This window comes from Cordyceps militaris (genome assembly GCF_000225605.1).
Source record: "Cordyceps militaris CM01 unplaced genomic scaffold CCM_S00002, whole genome shotgun sequence".
NCBI classification, from domain to species: domain Eukaryota; kingdom Fungi; phylum Ascomycota; class Sordariomycetes; order Hypocreales; family Cordycipitaceae; genus Cordyceps; species Cordyceps militaris.
Window position 1 is genome coordinate 4,692,110 of NW_006271970.1, and position 18,911 is coordinate 4,711,020.

The 18,911-nt window shown below is 52.0% G+C and overlaps 7 protein-coding genes across 7 annotated transcripts; 3 read left to right on the top strand and 4 right to left on the bottom strand.

The window, feature by feature from the left end:
• Window positions 1–136: 136 nt before the first annotated feature.
• Window positions 137–926, bottom strand: CCM_03393 (nascent polypeptide-associated complex (NAC) subunit, putative; the record flags this gene model as incomplete). The annotated part of the gene is made up of 3 exons (XM_006668544.1): window positions 137–467; window positions 545–603; window positions 693–926. 3 exons carry the CDS (start codon window positions 924–926, stop codon window positions 137–139), a joined length of 624 nt encoding a protein of 207 aa, XP_006668607.1.
• A 744-nt stretch (window positions 927–1,670) lies between these two features.
• CCM_03394 (ribosomal protein L14) lies at window positions 1,671–2,224 on the bottom strand (the record flags this gene model as incomplete). The annotated part of the gene is made up of 2 exons (XM_006668545.1): window positions 1,671–1,985; window positions 2,096–2,224. 2 exons carry the CDS (start codon window positions 2,222–2,224, stop codon window positions 1,671–1,673), a joined length of 444 nt encoding a protein of 147 aa, XP_006668608.1.
• A 2,082-nt stretch (window positions 2,225–4,306) lies between these two features.
• Window positions 4,307–4,882, top strand: CCM_03395 (uncharacterized protein; the record flags this gene model as incomplete). The annotated part of the gene is made up of 3 exons (XM_006668546.1): window positions 4,307–4,318; window positions 4,414–4,728; window positions 4,796–4,882. 3 exons carry the CDS (start codon window positions 4,307–4,309, stop codon window positions 4,880–4,882), a joined length of 414 nt encoding a protein of 137 aa, XP_006668609.1.
• A 475-nt stretch (window positions 4,883–5,357) lies between these two features.
• On the top strand, window positions 5,358–6,735 carry CCM_03396 (uncharacterized protein; the record flags this gene model as incomplete). The annotated part of the gene is made up of 2 exons (XM_006668547.1): window positions 5,358–6,156; window positions 6,209–6,735. 2 exons carry the CDS (start codon window positions 5,358–5,360, stop codon window positions 6,733–6,735), a joined length of 1,326 nt encoding a protein of 441 aa, XP_006668610.1.
• Window positions 6,736–9,192: 2,457 nt separating this feature from the next.
• On the bottom strand, window positions 9,193–9,787 carry CCM_03397 (NADH-ubiquinone oxidoreductase 105 kDa subunit; the record flags this gene model as incomplete). Its single annotated transcript, XM_006668548.1, has 3 exons — window positions 9,193–9,278; window positions 9,359–9,516; window positions 9,702–9,787. 3 exons carry the CDS (start codon window positions 9,785–9,787, stop codon window positions 9,193–9,195), a joined length of 330 nt encoding a protein of 109 aa, XP_006668611.1.
• Window positions 9,788–10,077: 290 nt separating this feature from the next.
• CCM_03398 (UPF0041 domain protein) lies at window positions 10,078–11,285 on the top strand (the record flags this gene model as incomplete). Its single annotated transcript, XM_006668549.1, has 3 exons — window positions 10,078–10,830; window positions 10,906–11,042; window positions 11,123–11,285. 3 exons carry the CDS (start codon window positions 10,078–10,080, stop codon window positions 11,283–11,285), a joined length of 1,053 nt encoding a protein of 350 aa, XP_006668612.1.
• Window positions 11,286–12,107: 822 nt separating this feature from the next.
• CCM_03399 (Rho guanyl nucleotide exchange factor) lies at window positions 12,108–17,294 on the bottom strand (the record flags this gene model as incomplete). Its single annotated transcript, XM_006668550.1, has 1 exon — window positions 12,108–17,294. One exon carries the CDS (start codon window positions 17,292–17,294, stop codon window positions 12,108–12,110), a length of 5,187 nt encoding a protein of 1,728 aa, XP_006668613.1.
• Window positions 17,295–18,911: the final 1,617 nt, after the last annotated feature.

Sequence of the window (18,911 nt, forward strand, 5' to 3'; positions counted from 1 at the left end):
CAAAGTACATCAATACAGTGGCCAGTATATGCGTTCTACCGCGGTACCAACAAATGAACAGTTTTTCCCATCCTGTACTCTCTTTTGTATGCATTGCAGTGAAAGAAGATAAAACGTTTTGTAAAACACACATAGGTTAGATACTGAGAGCCATGATGGAATTGACAATATCATTGTCGTTTTCCTTGAGTGCTTTGACAGCCTTGTTGCGGCTGACGTTGGCCTGTGTCATGACCAGCTCGATATCCTTGTCCTCGATGCCCTCGGCGTCGACCTCCTCTTCGTCGTCGTCATCATCTTCTTCCTCTTCCTCCTTCTTGGCGTCACCGTCCTGGGCGTGGCTGTGGCCGGCATGGTCGTGGCCAGCGTGCTCGCCACCCTCACCAGCAGCCTGGGCGGCAATCTGCTGGGCAGCGGCCGCCTGGGCGGTGGCGTTGATGTCCTCAATCTTGGCCTCACCAAAGACACTGCGGGCAACACTCTGTCAGCTCTTCAACCCCTTTCAACAATGTATCTGATCCTTATTTTCGCTATCAAAACTCACATGTAAGTGTTGCTGTTAGGAGACTTGTAGACTTCGGGGTTGTTGATGACGAAAAGGATCTGTTTCCATTGGTCAGTTCAACCGTTCCCATGGATTCCGCATCGCGCTTCCTGTCGCGCGACACGCGGAGCCATATCGACAGACGTACGTTCTTAGGGCGGCGGAGAGTGACGCGGGTGATGCCAGGCACGCGAGTGAGGTGCAGCTTCTCGAGGGCCTTGCGGGCCTTCTTCTCGTTGCGGGAATGGACGACGGCGGTAGAGCCGGCGGGCAGGTTGGCCTCGCCCTCCTCAACGTCGGACTCGTCACTGCTGTCGTTCTGGTCGACGGTAGGACGCTGGGTCTCGTCGTCGGGAAGCTCTTCGACTCTGGGGTTGGCCATGGTGACTGATTTATGTGCTGTTTCGGCTGGTTAGCAACCCATCATATCCCCGCACCGCCATCAAACTGCTTTCAAATCGAAGCCCGTTTCCGTTGCCGCGTCTAGACGGCAAATTGGTCGTATTTGCGTCATGGGGAAGGTGGCTACTCACAAATTCCGGTCAAATTCTAACGGGTCGTGCTCGAGCTACGATTGACTGCTACCACCGTTTTGTGAGGCCAAAACCGCACAGCGAATTTCTAGGGTTTGGTGGTGGACTGGCGCTAATCCGCATTAGGCAATCTACCACTTCCAAGGCTGCTTCCTCAAGAATGACGAGGGCGTGTGGTACATATTGAATGCGATAACCCGATTTTAAAGATATCATGACATTATTCAAATTACACCTTATAGGCCACATCTTCACAATGACCATCTCTGCAATATGCACTCATTTTTTGTTCTTTTTTTTTTAATTCATTTGAATCTCTGAACTTCCGTATTGACGCCGCTCATCATATCGATGAAATGTGACATACAGCCCTTCCAGAACGGGGGTTGGTGGGGTTTATAAAAAGAAAACAGCAAGCAGCTTTTCAAACGCTGTCGTGCTGCAAGATGCGTTTTTGCCTGTCCCGGGATTTTTCATACCGCAACCATCTATACCGTGAAATCCTCCCCTGGCTTTTCAATGCGTTCTCCAACCCAAAAGTCCCTTGCTCAAGGCTCCAACATTACAATTGAACTCCGTGACATAAGGCCGATTTATGCGGACGCCTTGATCTTGGCCAGAGCCTTGCGCTCCTCGAATCGGCGCTGAGTCTTGAGGCGCATGACCTTGAAACGGTCAAAGTCGGACAGGGCCTTGCGCTTGGCGACCTGGGCACGCTTCTTGGCCCAGCTGGTCTCCTTCCACTTGGAGTCAATCTCGGCCTTCTCCCACTGCTTCTTCAGGGAGGCGTGGCGGGAGGCGCGGAGGAGACCGGGGATGACGAGGGGCGACAAGAGGACCTTGTTGAGGGGGATGGCTTGTCTCGGGACAACAAGGTTTTCGTCTGACGAAGTGCCCTCGACAAGAACCTAAATTCGGAATAACAAGTTGCATGTCAGTAAATGGACTTTTCCATCACGTAATCAATGTCACTCGGCCGCTTGCTGTCGTCGCGGCTGGCACCGGGGGTCGAACGTACGCGCTTGTGGTCGATGATCTCGACAATGGCAGCGATTCCGCCGCTGTATGGGTGATCGTTGCTGATGACAACAACACGACCGACCTCTACGAGGCGCCAGTTGGATCCCTCAATCGTAGCGTCGCCCATTGTGACTATTGTTGATCTGGAGGCGAGAAACGGTTAGCCCGAAATGCTCTAATGGTTTCGCGCGGCGTCTTTGTATTCGAGATGAAGAGTGATCGGATGCGCTTTCGAGGACAGGGGGGTATTTGTTCGTACCAAATGTCGTTTATGGTCTGGAGTGGATGTAGTTTGGAGATGCACACACCTTGAATGCACCAAATGACTTTTTGACGGTCTCGGCTAAGGCAAGCGTGTGGGTTATGAAAAATCACAGCATGCCCTAACGAAAATTCACGGATTATCAGTTTTACCTTGGTCCGAGCATCCGAGCACCCTAGCACGAATTTATCGATGCCCCGCTCTTTTTTCCTACCTCTTTATTAGCTCTCCAACTTTTTTTCCTGCCTCGAGAAGTTCTTGTCTGCTAACTATTATCAGCTTGTTTTCTTTCCTTCAAGCTTGTGGGAATGTCGAGGTATGACACGGTGCAGAGTGTCTCGGAAGTCTCTGTGTCTCCCAGCTACCACTAATGGTAAGAACTTTTTCTCTGTCGTCTGTTTACCCTCTCTCAATCACCCTGATGAGACAAATTTGCGATTGATTCTGGTCGGTGGCTCTCTCGCCTGAGATGCTATATCGGCCGGATAACTGATATTCAATTTCTTACATATTCTGACACCCACCATTATCCATACTTCATGTTGCACTTCGGCAGTTGACAACTGGCTAACTGGTGCAAACAGAACAGGTCCTGAACCCCGACGGCGACATGGCATGATCGAATCGTAGTGCCGCCACGATCACTGGGACCACCTGTCCATAGCGAAACACAGAACTAATGTACTGCCAATTGATGACCAGAACAATGACCGAATGTGAATGAATGGATACCAATGAAACTGCGCCTTCAGGATAAACAACAATCGATAACGCCAATATGGCTGGCGTGCCTGGCTTGAATATGCCATTGTGTTGAATCATGCCGTGGTCGCAGCGAAGCATGTCATGCCGAATCCCGACCATGAATCCACAAATGATACGGCACGCGACAAGCGCGCCTCGATTGTCGGTCTCGCACCGATTTCAGGACGGCAAAGACTTAGTGAAGGCTAATTTCCAAGCAGGGCCGTGTCACGACAAGCCTTTTTCTATAAAATGCGATCAAGATACTCCCTGTAGTGAAGCTTGTTTCTTCTGCGTATCTAGTCGGGGGCAAATACAAAGATATCTCAGCTTTGCACGACCAGGCTAGTCCACATTGGGAGGCTTGGGTACCTACCTATGTAGTCAAGTTGAGGTCTCGGGAATTCACAAAGGTCCCGGTCGGTCCTCTCTTCGAGAGTGGACGGCAGAACTGGCTGCGAGCACTTAACTACCTATTTGGTTGAGGTGGTGACTGCTACGCCCCGAACAAGGCAGCTCGGCCGGCAACGACCCCCCTTCACTTATAATACTATCAAGTATGATGTAGAATGTGATGCTAGTTATAAGATCATACTTTAAAAGAAAAGGATGGAGTCTGATCATCCAACTCCGCAGTGTTTCGTCCAAATCTGTTGTAGTCAGCAGACGCAGACACAAAATCCGCCTCACGCCAGTTCAGCAACTAGCAGAGCCTCCACTACAGACTACTTGGCGCAGAAGACTTCTTGCTATTCTTTTGAATCAGCTCGGCCTTTTTCTCGAAGCTGTCAGTGTATTTGGCAAAGTCGTCCGCGCTTAGGGCCCTCCGAGCAGACGTAAGTTATTCGTTGAGTTCGGTATTACCCTGGAGAGTCAGTTCGGAAATTGGCTGCGCGCGATTGGTTTCGTAACATCAATGTAATGTGCTCGAGTATGTCGCTTGTTCTAAAGCAGACATATTTACAGTGTCTAGGCATATCTTGCAATGGTTTCTTTTATTTGTAGACGTAGTAGTTACTTCGACTAGTAAATTGTGGCGGAGGCTTCGGAAGAAGCGGCTTCCAAGCCATTGCGGACGCTAGTCAAACGGGTTGTGCATGTCCGAGCTCAACGTCATTTAGGCTACCTTCTGGAAGCTCTCGAAAACACCATCAACCAACCTGTCAACAACCATTGTAGCTTTGCAAAGCTCAGTTTATCACAATGTTCCGCTTCGTAAGTTCAATTAACACGAGGCAGCTCGTCCCGTCTGCGCGCAATTTCCCAACTCGCGATCGAAAGCTGACCAGGAGCTCCCCCACGCTAAACAGAACAAAACGCTCGACATCGTCACCGTCTTCCACAAGGCCGGCTCCCCGGCCTCTGTCAAGGTCGCGAACCTCGTCAAACAAATCTCGGCCAATGCCCAGGTCGGTGCCACCATGGACCAAGCCAGCGACACCAAGCCCGGCCGCGAGCCCTTTGAGCTCAACATCACCGAGGACGCCCCAACAACCGACCAGGTCCAGACCATCCTTGGCTACGTCGGCACCGGCGGCATTTCCAAGATCATTAAGGGTGCCCGTGACGAGAAGGATGCCCTGAAGCGGTTCAAGGAGAGCAAAGAATCCTTCCTCAGACCTCTAGTGAGTGCGCTGGACACGGGTGCGGCCCGTCAGCTGTCAGCCACCTGCTAATCGTACTCTCCTACAGACTGTCGACTGGAACAACGGAAAGGCCGTCGCTGGCGATAACGAATCGGAAATTCTCAAAATTCTCAATGCCCAGAAGAGCGACTAGAGAAATCGGCACCTGTTTTCCTTTGTTTCTGTGTACAATAGACAACGTTTTGGATTATTATAGCTCAGCTCTATACAACGATAATTGCCGAACGAGCCGATCCCCTACAGGCGATAGCAATCACACCTCTAGCGAAATCGAAGGAGCGTTTGTAGCGGTGGCAAATCCAGCCAACCATCAAACAGCTCACCCTAGTTCTGCTCACATTTCATTCACCTTTGACTCACCACATAATTCTACTCTCAAGTTGCTGAACACATCGCGTTGACCTGTCAGGTGAGTGAGTACTCATTCAAGTTAACCATGTCCGCCGTTTGCATGCAGGTCGCGTCCAGGTTCACAACAAAATCCTGCATCCACACAAGCTCAAGTTCGCACTGCAAGCAGCCGTTCATTCACTCGCTGCCCTAGAATTCTTTATCTACACTTAAAATCCCGGGCCAGGCTGGTTCGATTTGAGAGTCTCCAAGCTACCATGGACGAAACTATTATAACTCCTCAGCGACTCATTCCGCGAGCGCGCCGTCGAATTCTACCACAAGACCAACCCGACGAGCTTAGGGAGCCATTTTCTAGACTGTACCCCAACGGTCTACCGAAAGAATACAACATAGGCCCCCTGTCCAGAAACGAGGTACCGATGAAATACATAGAGGACAACCTCCCACTAGGTTTCTACACCAACCCGCCGTCTGATGCGAAAGGCATCTTCTCTACGAGCGGTGGGCGTACCTTTCGCCCAATGCATCACATCCTCCCACGCAGGAGACTACATCTGTGGTCCAAGAATGAGATTCAAGAAAATTGTAACTCGATCCGCAAGTTGCACTGGGAAGCTATGCGAGGTATGACTGAGCCGCGTTGCTGGGACGATCTCTGGAAATATTTCGATGCGTTTGATCTTTATCACTACGGTGCTATCAATCTTTGGAATATCATCAACCACCTCTACGCCGAAAATAAAATAATCGCGGCCGATGTGATGAAGAGTGCCGCCCTGGAGCTCGGCCGTTGGACTGATCAGTGGCTTCAAATACCAGCCAACGCCAAGAAACTCAAGAACTGCGACGTGGCCAAGGGGTCGGTCATGCGCATTCTCGAGGAGCAAGACTGGGAGTCTCTGGGCCGCCTTAGTGATGCAGACATTCCCATGCTGGCAAACGCGTTGACACGTCGACGCGATCACATCCTGTCGCCAGCTTACATCGAATCAGCCGAGGCTCGAAGTCTTCTCGCTTCAGCTAAAGACGAAGGCGGTGTGGAAAATTGGATGAGTAAGTCAATTCCTATGCATTACATGATGAGCGCTCTGACTGATGATATTAGCGGGTCAAAGAGTTCACCCCAGAACCGGATTACAACAATGCAAACAGGGTGAACATATCAAACACAAGCAATTTAAGCATCCGTGTGTTGTCGTTGATGGGAAGCATTACTACGAGTCGCAGCACCAACCAAGGGGAGCCGTGGAGGCTCTCAAGGCATCAGTTGAAGCTGCTTCTAGCCACATTATTGTGGCAAATGGTTCAAAAATATCTCCGCCAAGATATCCTCTCCCAGATAGGATTGTTGCTACTACAAAAGGCTCTGATACTATCAAACCTGCTATCGCCATCTCACAGTCGCGTCCGCACTCGAGCGATGGCTCGACGGCCATGACTATTTGCTCTAGCGGAACTTCTCAACCTGGTTCCCCTCGAAGATTGTCGGATTCTATCATACGGCCTAATAATTTCTCAAGCCCCCAGATTCCTCATGAACCTCCTGCCCCACCAGGAAACGCCGCGATCGTTGACATTCCTCCTGCTCGGCACCAGAGTCAAACTCCCCCACTTGTTTCTGGCCAGGCCTAGAAGGCCACGCCGAGATTTGGAAGCGAGGAGAGCCCGGAGAGGATAGGAGGGTATGAACCGCCAGCAATTAATCACGGAACGGCTAGCAACGCCTCGTGCAGTCCTCAACTCCAAACAGGGGAATCTGGTACACACTCGACGTACGTTTCTCACAGCGAAAAGGCGGCTCCGGATACAAACGTGGTCAATCTCTCTGGGCCAAAAAGCAGGATGGGATCTCCTTATAGAGGGAAGCGCGAAGACAACCACGACTCTCAACACAGCTCATCTCCCTCGTTGAGAACACAGTTTGGCGGATTTAGCTCAGGAAGCAAGCCCTTTGCCAGAAAATGGAACCATGGCTTCCGATGTCAGGAAAACCTCGTTCCCATGGCTGATAGAATGCAGAGAGACTTGTCCAATCCGGACATTTCGCGGGCTGACACGCAAGCCAATGCCGGCGGCGGCCAAGCCTGCCCGAATATGCTTGCCAGCCTGGACCGTTTTGATTACATGCCGTGTGGCTGTTTCAACTGCACCATACGAAATCGGAGCGTCTGGGTCAGGGTGCCAGACGGGAATGGCCTTTCTGTCCTGGAAGTGCAGACCAGAGTTCGGTATGGCATTGAGAGTCGGTTTGGACGCGTGGACGATGTTAACCATGCTACGAAAACGAACACGGTTTCCCCAGCAATGCAATTTATAGTCAGGTACAGTTTATATCTTCCCGGTTCATTTACATTGGATTCCTAATGCTCCACAGGTTTGTGTCTGAAGACTCGGTTGGACAAGCCCTGGCTCATGGCGGCGGTCGCATCGAGGAAAAAGGCATCAAGGCCAACATTTGTGCCATGTTCCGGTCCAAATGGACGTTATTGCCACCTGCATCGCAAGGTCACCAAACTGGGCCGCAAGACTCCATTTACACAGTGTACAAGGCACCACCCCAGCGCCGCGGCGAAATGCCCTTTGGCCAGAACGGCTTCATGGCGAGAGGCTCCCCGCCTGCACAGCTATCACCACCCGGCCCCTTTATGAACAACAGTCGATACTTTAAAAATATGGAGCCCCGTCACTTTGGCCAAGGTGGGCACTTTCAAGGGAAAAGGTCGTCGAGATTGTTCCTCAACGCCGAGGGCAGATCTGGGCAGCAGCAGCCGTTCCACGCCTTCACCCCCCTAGCCCCGTTCCATGGCCCTCCTACTGAAGCAGCCGACCCCCGGGCTGCAGCTTTTCTGCCAAGGTCGCTACTTCAGGCGCCAAAACTAGAGCATGCGCCGTCGGAGATGCCTTTCCAATCTCAGCCTGGTGCAGAAGAAGCACTGCGTGACGTCGATGGAGCAGCCCGACTAACCACGATGCCACAAGACAATGCGATTGGCGAAGATGATAAGAAACCCAGAGTATCTCTTCCCGAAAGACCTGCAGCTACATCAAAAACTGCCCCAGAACAATGCCAGTCGCAGGGTGCAACGGACCAGCCTATGCCTGATGCTCCTCTTGCGCCCCCAAGAGTAGATAAGTCTCCTGTGAAACAGTCCAAGAAGAAACGCCAGGCAGCGCAGCTCCGAGCTAGCAACCAAGAAGGCAACCGACCTGCCACCACTGTCTCTGGTCCTCCCGTCGTCTCTGCTTCTACTACCGCTACCACTGCCGCTGCCACTGTCATCTCCGCTGACACTGCCCAGCAGCACGCTAAGGAGAAAGAGGTCCGTCGGCCTTCCATGTTCACGGCAGAGGAGATTAGAGACAGGAAGCAGGCATGGGATAGGATTGCTGTGCCCCTGAGCTCGCCACGAAAGCACTCTCTCACCGCAGGGGATGCTACAGTGTCGGTCAGGCCTGGCCACGACCGGGCCAAGTCACTTCCTGTCAGCGCGCTGATGCTAGCGTTCGCGCCGCCGACCGAGGTAGATGCCGGCGCGGATGAGAAGCGCACCATAGGCAACGGAAAAGAAGCTCCTGCGCCCAAGTCGGCGGAGCACGACGGCAAGACTGGCTCTAGCGAGGAGCCCGCCTCGAGCGCGCCGTCTGGGTCGTCACCCAAGAAGAGCAGTAAGTCGGCGCGCAAGAAGAAGAGCAAGCAGGACAAGCTGCCCGCTAAGAAGGAGCACAAACTGTGAGCGTGAAGGTGGATGCGAATTGTGATTTTGCTAGGTGAAAAACAAACTCGTGGTTAGCTTTGCTCCTGCGTTGGTATGGAGTAAGTTGCATGTCCATAGTCGAAACAGAAAAAATAGGATACGTGTGCAGAATAAAAGCCGATAGTTATTTTCTAATGGGGAAAATGTTATGAATTGTGATGATGGTATTACAGCTTTGGCTCTTCTTTTAGCTTCGGTATATACAACGACGATACTTCATTCGTCACCTGCCTTATCCTGTCTCCTTCTCACCCGCTTTGCATTGTTCTCTCGTATCCTCTATTCGGACGAGAAATGTGTATTTCGAATTTAGGACATTGTTGTATTTCCCCGTTTACTGCTTGACGAGGCCGGTGATTGTGTCTTCAATTTGCTTATCCGAAAGGCCCTCGAGCGACTGTGCCTTTTCAACGCCAAACTCTACATGAAAACGAGCGTCAGCAACAAGACCCAAGAATCGTTGGTATCATTGTATCGTAGGGGCAAAAAAAAATACGTACCGTAGCGAGCAAAGACCTTGGGAACGGTGCCGGCCGCCTCGCGCATCATGATGGGGACGTTGGGGTTGTTCTTCTTCATCGTAGGATACGCGCGGACGAGGAAGTTGCTAGCGATTCCCGCGTTAGCTGATTCGTCCGAAGCCAGCGCATTGTGCGGACTGCTGGGCAGTTTTAACAGTGGCAGCCATTGGCATCGCCAGAGGGACCGGTCAACGGGTCCTCCACGGCTCGCGGGTCGGAGCGACGCCTCAGCTGCGCCCTCTCTCCCCAATTGCCTCCGTCCTGGCAGTCGCATAAAGATGCTGACATTTCCAGTTTCCATCAAGCAGCGGACAAGACGTACCGTACGGGCGCGCTGACCTCCGAGGTCTGGCAGAAGAGGAAGCGAAGCTCCTTGAGGGACTTGGTGAAGGCGTATTTTCCCGACATGGTTTGCCGCTGCCGGTCGTCAATCGCGGGAAGAAAAAAAGTCAACAGCGCAGAATAGCAAAGCAGGAATGCAGTCGAGGGTTGTGAGTCCGCAGTAATCGGTCGGTCGGAGGGAGTGGCTTTCGGGGAGGGCGGGGGGTATCGCAATTGGGGAAGCTTTCGTGAATTCGAGGTTCAGTTGCTTTTGGCGTGGATGGGATTGGCTGGCCCTGCTGCACAAAAAGTAGTGCATGGTGGAGACCGACCAAAGAGGGATTATGCAGTCCTGGTAGCTGCATAAAATACCAAAAATGCTAGCGCCGGTGTCGCTGGGGCGGTTTATCGGGCGCTCCACCCCCGAATTGTCCCTCTGCCACTCAACGGAAATCCAGCCCGTGCAACCCGTCGAAGCTTTTCTGTTTCGTCTGAACAAAAGTGAGAAGCAGAACCCATCGTCTGTTCGATATAGAATATACACGTACGTACAATTCCACGATCCCACATCCCTTTCCCCTTCACTCCTCCTTCCATCAAGGGCCAAGTCGGAAAGCTTTGCGCATTGCGGAAAGCTAGGAAACCAAGGACCCCCATTCAACGATCCCTCGAACCAGCGAAACCGTCGCGACGACAGCGACGACCATCATCCAATTCCACCATCGTCTTCCTCCTCGTTGTTCCACGCAGCTTCCTCTCCTCACCGCGCCCCAATAACAATCACACGCGACCAAACCAACCCGCTCCCCCCCCCAACGAAAACCAACAAACTAACCCCTTCCCCCCCGTTGTCCAGCATGGCCTCGACGAGCACCATCCTCCGCGCCGCCCGGCCCATGTTCCGCCCGGCTACTTTTGCCTCGCCCGCTCGGCAGGCTTTCGCCCGCGCGACACAGCAGCAGCAGCAGCAGCAGCAGGTGATGCGCTTCCGCTTCCAGAACCGTCGGTGGCAGAGCTCCGAAGCCGGCGCCGGCGCCGGCTCCCAGTCCCAGCAGCAGAGCTGGTTCAAGCGCATGTGGGAGAGCGAGATTGGCATCAAGACGGTGCACTTTTGGGCTCCTGTGATGAAGGTGCGTTGAGGACATGGTAGAGGAGGAGCAACAATGAGGAAGAAAAACGGGTGCTAACATAAAAATGATCAACAGTGGGCGCTCGTCATTGCTGGCATCTCCGACTTTGCCCGTCCCGTCGAAAAGCTATCCTTTACGCAAAACTTTGCCCTGACTTGCACGGGTCTCATCTGGACGCGCTGGTGCTTGATTATCAAGCCCAAGAACTACCTGTACGCGCCCCCCCCCCCCCCCCCCCCCAAACTCACTCTTTTCCAAGACTTGGATACCGCTGACACGAACTTGCGCGCAGCCTCGCCGCTGTCAACTTCTTCCTCGGCCTCGTCGGCATCGTCCAGGTCAGCCGCATCCTGCTCGCCCGCAACGCCGGCGCCGAGGTTGCCGAGGCGGTCGAGGACGTCAAGGAGGAGGCCAAGGAGATCAAGGCCCAGATCAAGGACCAGGTCAAGGCGTAAGAAGAAGAAGAGACTAAGAGAGGGAATCCGCAGAAGAAAGCGCTTGATTGGAACAAAGGGGGCTGTATGACTGCCCGGAAAAAGGAAAAAAAACATCAAGACCTGCAAGGGAAAGGAGGTTTTCTTCTCGCTAGGAATCGCTTAGATATCCAAATGGCTCGCGAGGAGAGCTACGGATTACTTCCTCCAAGGGGAAAGCGGGCGGATACTGCGTCTCGTTTCTTGTACACAATTACACCTACGTCGGAAACAAGTCCAGACAAACCATGTTATGCTCACATTTCTCTTCGCATGGCCATGAAAGAGACGGTAGTCGTCATGTCTTGTTTCATTTCTCATCAATTAGAAAAGAATATCTCGTCATACACATCAGTACATGTCCAAGATGCAAAGCTATGTAAAGATCCCTCCATATCGCCCCTTCCCTTCCCCCAGGCAACGCAAATGCTCAACTCAATCAACCCGAAACTCCTGAACCAACAGCATCTCTCCAAAAGACAGGTAAAGAAATAGGGTTCCAACATGATACGACCGTGATAGAGAGGCTTCTTCTCTCTCTCCCCCTCTCTTTCTCTCCAAACAAAACTTCGCCAGGTTTATGCTTCCAAATAGCGCCCTTGTGTGTGTTTGTGTTTGTACCTGCGGGTGGGTATCCGGTGCAGAAAAGATTTCATGGACAAAATGGAGGAAATGCAAAATAAAGAAAGAAAACACGCTGTTCAGAGCGCTAGAACAACAATCATCGCTTTCCTACGTCGTAATAAAGAACCTCAACCAGAGGAAAAATAAGGAAAGAAGAGAAAGAAAAAAGAGGAAAAAGCTCTACGTCTCAGAATGACCGTCGTTAAGGAGCATCTCAAGAACGATCTGCCGCCCCGGCAGCTCAGGGTGCGCCATGGCAATCTTGACCGTCCCCTTGGAAGTATCACCCGCCGTGGCCATCTGGCCATTGTTCCCGTGCAGCTGCTGGGCCTGGGCGGCATTCTCGCCCGTCGGCCCGCGGATACCGCTGTCAATGACATGAACGTCGCGGCCGGCAATAATCTGTCGCAGACGCCCATTGTCGGCGTTGCGCACCTCAACATAGTCATCGTTAAACAGCAGAAGGTACTGGCCGTACATGGTCGCGCCCCGCGCCCGCTTCTGCTTGCCCGTGTACTCCATGATAAGCGTGCGTGATACCTCGCCGTGCTTGTCCACGTACACGGCACAGTCCTCATACGTCAGGATGAACTCATTCTCGTTGAGCCGAAACATGCCCAGAGGCTTCTGGTCACGGACCCGGCTAGCAATATTGGCAATCGCTGGCGCCTTGAGGTCCGGAATCGACATGGGTTGCTTGCGGTCCAGCGTCAGCATCTCGACGCCCTTGGCCGTCGCTACCGCAATGTACGTCTGGAAAATGCTGAGCGAGTAGCACTCGACTGGGAAGAAAAACTCGTCAAAGTCGCGGAATGTGTCGGTACTACCCGCTGCCGACTTGCGCCCGCCAAAGATGCGAGACCGCTTCTCCGTCGCTTTGTGGAATAGCGGCTCGACGACTTTGAATGACGTGTGCAGGCCTTCTCTGCGTTTGTAAAAGACGAGCGTGCGGTCCTTCATACGTGCCGTGGCAAAGTACGTCACATCCTTGGCGAGGCGCTGTGGTGCCCGTCGTGCATTGTCTGAGGCGGGCGGCGCAAATTCGGACACGGGCGCCACAACGTCGAGAGGGTACGAGAGAAGCGACTTATCGGCAATGACGAGACAGACATTGAAGTCCTCTAGCACGGCGATCTGCGTCACTCTTGTTGCACGCACTGATCGTGACCAGCCGCGCGGGTTTGAGGGGTCGGAGATGAAAATACCGTAATCTGTGCCAATGGCAATCAACGTCTTGCCAAAGGCAGAAAAGCCCACAGCACAGTTGACCTGCGCGCGGCACATGTGAGGAACGCCGTGCGCTGAGCCCAAGACGCTCTCCAAGTCCTGGATCGCGCGGTCCAATGGCGTACCCTTGACCGCCACGCCCACGCTCCTCGCATGAGGCGAGCTGGCTTCGTAGTGGAAGGACGCATCTGCCAGCACACGGAGTCTAAATGGCTCAGCATTCTGCGAGAACAAAGCCTTGGCATGCAATGTCTTGGCCTCGATAATCTGGCTGCACCATTCAGTGCGGTGGGATAAGGATGACGCATACAACGTGAAGACTTCGTGACCTAGATGCTTCACCTTGAAGGGGTAGAGTATCTTACCCTCAGGGACGTCGGTGGATTGCGTCTGCGTTAGTATCGTCCCGGACGAGCCCGTGGAGGTATGCTCTAGCCCAGGTCTTCCGCTGCCGTTGCTGGTGACCTTGCTGAGCTGCTGACCAGCGGCGCCAGCAGGGGCCGTGCGACCTAGGGGCGCCGTAATACCCTTTTGCTTGATGATGGGCTCGTCGTTGTTGCTCTCTAGGAAGAGAAGCGGCATGGGAATGGGCTCGCGGGACACGTCGTACTTGTCATCTTCCTTGTCGTCTTTGCTGTGCACCACCTTAGCGAGGATGAAGTAATGGTCAAAGAGCAGCGCGTGCGTCTCCACCCATCGCATGCCTTTGGAGCTCAGTCTCTGCAAACCGCCCTCGTGGATCAGGGCTCTACCGAGATGATTGAGGTGCAAGACGGATTGGAAACCAGGACGCAGAACAAGCTTGCGATCGAGCTCCATCATCTTGACACGCTTTTTTGTCTCTGCGACCCTTGCATCGCACTCTTGCGTAACCGCCTCGATCTCCTGGATGGCCTTCTGCAGGTTGGTCTTTTCCTCGCTGTCTCCAATCATGTGTTGTTCGACAGTCTTCAGCAGCAAAGTGTATCGTTGCAGGCGTTGGAGGGGCAACAATGAAAAATGGCTCCACGGTAGCTTCAGTGACGACTTGTGCTTTTGCTGATCTTCCAAGAACTTTTTGAATAGTAGGTTACGCATTTTTTCCCTACGAACCATGTAGTCGGCGGTCTCATAGGTACTGGCATACTCGATGTAGGTCTTTTTGGCTTTACGGATCCATTCACGGAAAATGTCGCTGAAGCCGACAATCCACGGGCCCTGCTCCTGCTGACGGTACTTGAGCTGGGCAAGCAGATGACCCTTGTTGATGTCTAGCACAGAGTCGACCTTGCCAAAGACGCTGGCCAAAAACTTGTCTCGCCTGTCGGGGTGAATGATCGGAGGCTGTCGGGTGCGCAATTCGTCGCGGTAGAGTGTGCGGAAAATGTCGAGCTGCTTCACGTAGTTCTCTTCACCAGTGACAATTTCGTGTAGGTTATTCTGGCGCATGACTTCCTTTTTGGGTTTGGATTCCATGTCTGCTGGTGAGACATCATAGAATGTGTGCCAGGCATCTGTCGGTTTAGACTCTTCGGTGAATATGTCCCAGTCCACCTTCCTAACCATTCGGGTGCAGTGCATCGAATAGCATCGACCCGGCGTATCATATTCGTGCAGCTTGGGAGCATAGCAACCCTTTCCGGTGAGCTGCCACAGGACGCCAGATATCTGCCCGTCACCAAATTTGACCCATTCCTCCTCGTGTAAGAGAACGCCGGCGTGGAGCATACTAGCAAGGACGGAACTGCTGAGAACCTCGGCATCTGCCACATTCATTCTAGGCACCTTGAACGTGAAGAGAGCGGTCAGGCCGTCCTCGACGGTTTTGCTCTTCAGATCAGCTTCACCAAGTGCCATCTCGCGTATCCAGGTTTCGATGTTGCTAAGCGCCCAGGGCTCTGCGCAGCGCAAAAAGTCAGCGGGTACGAGCTTCGCAGGCGCGAACTTCTTCTTGCGTCCGGTGGGTAGCGTAATGCCGTCAAATGCCCCAGATGTGCCATAGTCGACTGGACCTAGTGCAGCAAATGACGAAGCCTGGCGGTGATGACCCTGCCTCCTTCTGTCTTCGGCGGCATCAGTCTTGGAGCGAATAGGTTGCTGTACGGCTGGGGCATTGCTGTGGCTGGAGAGAGAGATGGACCGCTCGGGTTGAAGAAGCTGGTTTGCACCACTGTAGTAGGACTCTGGGCCATCAGGCCGCAAAGATCGTCCATCCGTGTCGACAGAGTGCGAGTGCGGTCGCTGAGGTTGGCGAAGGCTGTTTTGCGTTGACAGTAAAGAACTGCTATCTGAGGAGCCGGGCGGTGGCGGAAGAGGTCTGTTGGTGAGGCCGGGATGGTAGAACAAGTCCTGATACTCTTCTTGGACGGGTGACTCTCCACCGCTTTGGTGCGAATTGAGGGAAACACGGTCCGGGCCAGAGTCGAAGCTTCGGCGCGTGGGCAGCTGAAGACCGCCAGTGTCGCCATAGTCAATCTCGACCTGCTTGACAGGGGGTGCGTCTTGATATCCAAGCGGCAGATTATCCAAGTATGTTGTCGGTGTCGGTAGCGGCCGTTGGCTGGAAGACGTACGTGGCGGAGGCGCTTCCATGCTGCCATAGGTCAAGTTGCCAGTGTATCCGTATCCACCTGAGAGGCCGGCCAAGTCGATGCCCGCAAATTCGCTATCGTCGCTGCTATAGTCCTGCTCTTCGGGGTGGGCAGGGAGATTATTTTCGTCTGGCATAGTGGGCATGGTGGGCATGTCGGCATAAGCAAAGCCTCTTGAGTAGTGCGGCTCGCCCATGCTTGCATTTGCCTCCTGGAGAGCAATGGCGCCGGCTGCGGCCTCGTCGTCGTCGATGCCGTTGGTGAGGGACTGGTTGGAGGAGCGTCTCTCGTCGGGGAACCCAGGTGTGGCGGGGTTGGAATTGAATTGGCGAAACATGCGCGCTTGATCCTCGGCTGTGCGACCATCGATGGGCGCGGGCCGCGGACGACCCGATATCGTCGTCTCGCCAAAGGTGTTTTCAATCTCCTCGAGAATGCTATCGGTGGTGATGCGCTGCTCGCTGCTGTCTGTCGCTGACGAATTCCAGGTTGATTCGCCAGGCCGGCTGGGAAGCGGGGCATTGGTGGGATGGCGCCGCAGACCAGGAGAGCCAAGAGGCTGGACGTATGGGCTGGCACCACCCTGAGAAGACTGAGAGACAGGCCTTACGGGTTGGTTGTTATATGATGATTGGTCGTTGGAGACGTACGCTGGACCAACAGGAATATGCGATGCCGTTGGATAGGGCGCAGTCGCAGCGGGGTATTGCATTTGCTGATCCACGCCATTTGAAGGATACTGATATGATGTTGATGAATAGTGAGATGGATCGTACTGAGATGGATCGTACTGGGATGGATCGTAGGTCGGGGCAGGAATCTGGGACGATGTATAGGACGTCGTTGGACTCTGGGTCGAGTACTGATAGCCAGACAGGCCAGGGGAATGGGCCGTTTGGGAGAAGGAGGGCGAGTAGGTTGCGGCGGGCGACTGTCCATAGGTGCTCGAGGTATCGTAGCTGCTATAGCCGTGGTAGGTGGCCTGTCGCTGGGGTGCATTGGCGGCTTGGGCAGCGTAGGCGGCCGGGTTGTAGGACTGGGGCGTATACGACGTCGGCGGGGAAGCGCCGCCGTATACGGAGGCAGTGGAGGCTGCCGCGTGCGAGTAGTAGCTGGTGGTGGACTGTGACCTGGTGAAGGCGCTGGAGGTGGTGCCGTTGTTGCCGACAAAAGTCTGGGGATTGTAGGTGGTAGCGACGGCGGCGTGCGGCTGGGGAACTGTATCCTGAAAGCGATGCTGGAAGCCGGCGAGCGGGCTGGTCGAGGAGGAGGCGGTAGTGGCGGGACTGTTGAGGAAGAGCTCGTCGGCGCCAGCGGGGGCGGAGGCATGAGCAAAGACGGGCCCGTTGCCATCGACAGCGGCGGCCTGGTGGTGAGAGTAGTAAGCGCTGGAGTTTCTGTCGTCGCCGGTATTGAAGCTGGGCCGCCTGCCGAGATCCTGCTGCTGCTGCTGCTGCTGCGGTGGTGGTGGTGGCTGGTGCTGTTGATGCGCGGAATACTGTGCCGAGATAGGATACTGGACAGGCGGGATAGAGCCGTAACGACGCTGGTCGTCGCCGCGAAACGACATGATGGCGCCGGCGGGGGTTGCTGTGTTGATTTAATTCGGATGCAGAATAAGAAAAAAGAAGCGAAAGAAAGAGCGACGAAGGAAGAGTTGGCCTAGGTAGAGGAGCGACGGGGCCAGCAACAGATGGTCATTGAGGAAGTCCTGTTTTTTGTCGAGGCTGGCTGCGGTCGGGGGGCGAGCGCGAGGGCGCTGGTGCGCGCAAGGACGAAGTAAAAGTGAGGCGACGACTCTTGCTGTGTGTTGGTGAGGGGAGAGCAGGAAAACGGTCGGAAAGGATGCAGATTTAGGAGATGTGCAGAGCCATGAGCGTCCGAGGAAGAAGAGGGCGACGCGCGATTTGGCGTATGTAGGTAGGTATGTAGGCAGGTAGGTAGCAAGTGTTTGTCGACGGTGATGTGTTTGGCCCCAGGGTTTTGGTTGGTGTCGAGGTCGGGTTCGGTTCTGTGGAGCATCAATGTGGTTACATAAGATAGCAGCGCAGCTAATATAGCTTATAGAGGAATAATAGAAAGCAAAGATAATAGAGAAAATCAGCCTTATATTAAATAAAGCTATAAGGAATAACTAGTTAATTTATATATCCTATTTCCTAGCCTTAGGCTATATAATTTAAGTTATAAGATAATATTATATCTTAGGATACCTAAGGTTATTACTTATCTATACTTATTATTAGTATAGATAAGATAAGCTCTTTTATTAAGGTAGTACTCTATATAATATACTTTTTAATTATTAAGTATAAGTTAGTATAGAATAAAGGAAATAATTATATATAAAGAGTATAGTAAAAAGTAGCTATTTATATAAAAGGGTATTTTATAAAGGGAATAAAATAGTATATTTATACTCTTCTTTATTTTCTATAAAGAGTATATTAATATACTACTTAAGTATATATTTTATAGTATAAGTAATAGTTTAATATAAGAATAAATAGATAATAGAATTACTACTCTTTTTAATAAGTAATTTAAAATACTTTTTATTTTAATTAATAGGTAGGCTAGTATTTTTAGATATAAAAAGCTACTCTTTACTATATATTATTCCTATATTCTTTATTATTTATTTACTTCTTTCTAGTTACCTACTTTCTTACTTATTAAAAGTAATAATAGTTCTTTACTACCTTCTTATTCTTTTTCTTCTATTATTATTAGTTATATTAAATTTTTAATAATAGTTTCCTTATATACTAGCTTTATAGCTATTAACTCCCCCTCCTTTACTACTATTAAGGCTTTTACCTTTACTACTACTAATAAAAAGTCCTTTAAGGAGGTAATTATATCCCTAGACGCCTAAGAAAAGTCCTTTAAAGAGGTAAATATTAAGAAGCCCTCCCTAAAGGCCCCTATACTCCCTACTAAGTAAGAAAAGCCCTTTATAAAGGTATATAAGTTATACTTTAACTTATATAAAGAAGTATAAGCCTATACTAGTATTATATATCCCCCTTAGTATAGCTATTACTAGATTAGTATAGCTATAGCTACTCTAGTTAATAAGCTAAAGCCTTAGACCCTTATAAGCCTAGTCTTACTATTAGTAGTATATATACCTACCCCTATTAAGGAGGTTAATAATAAGGATAAGGTTAATAATAATAATAAT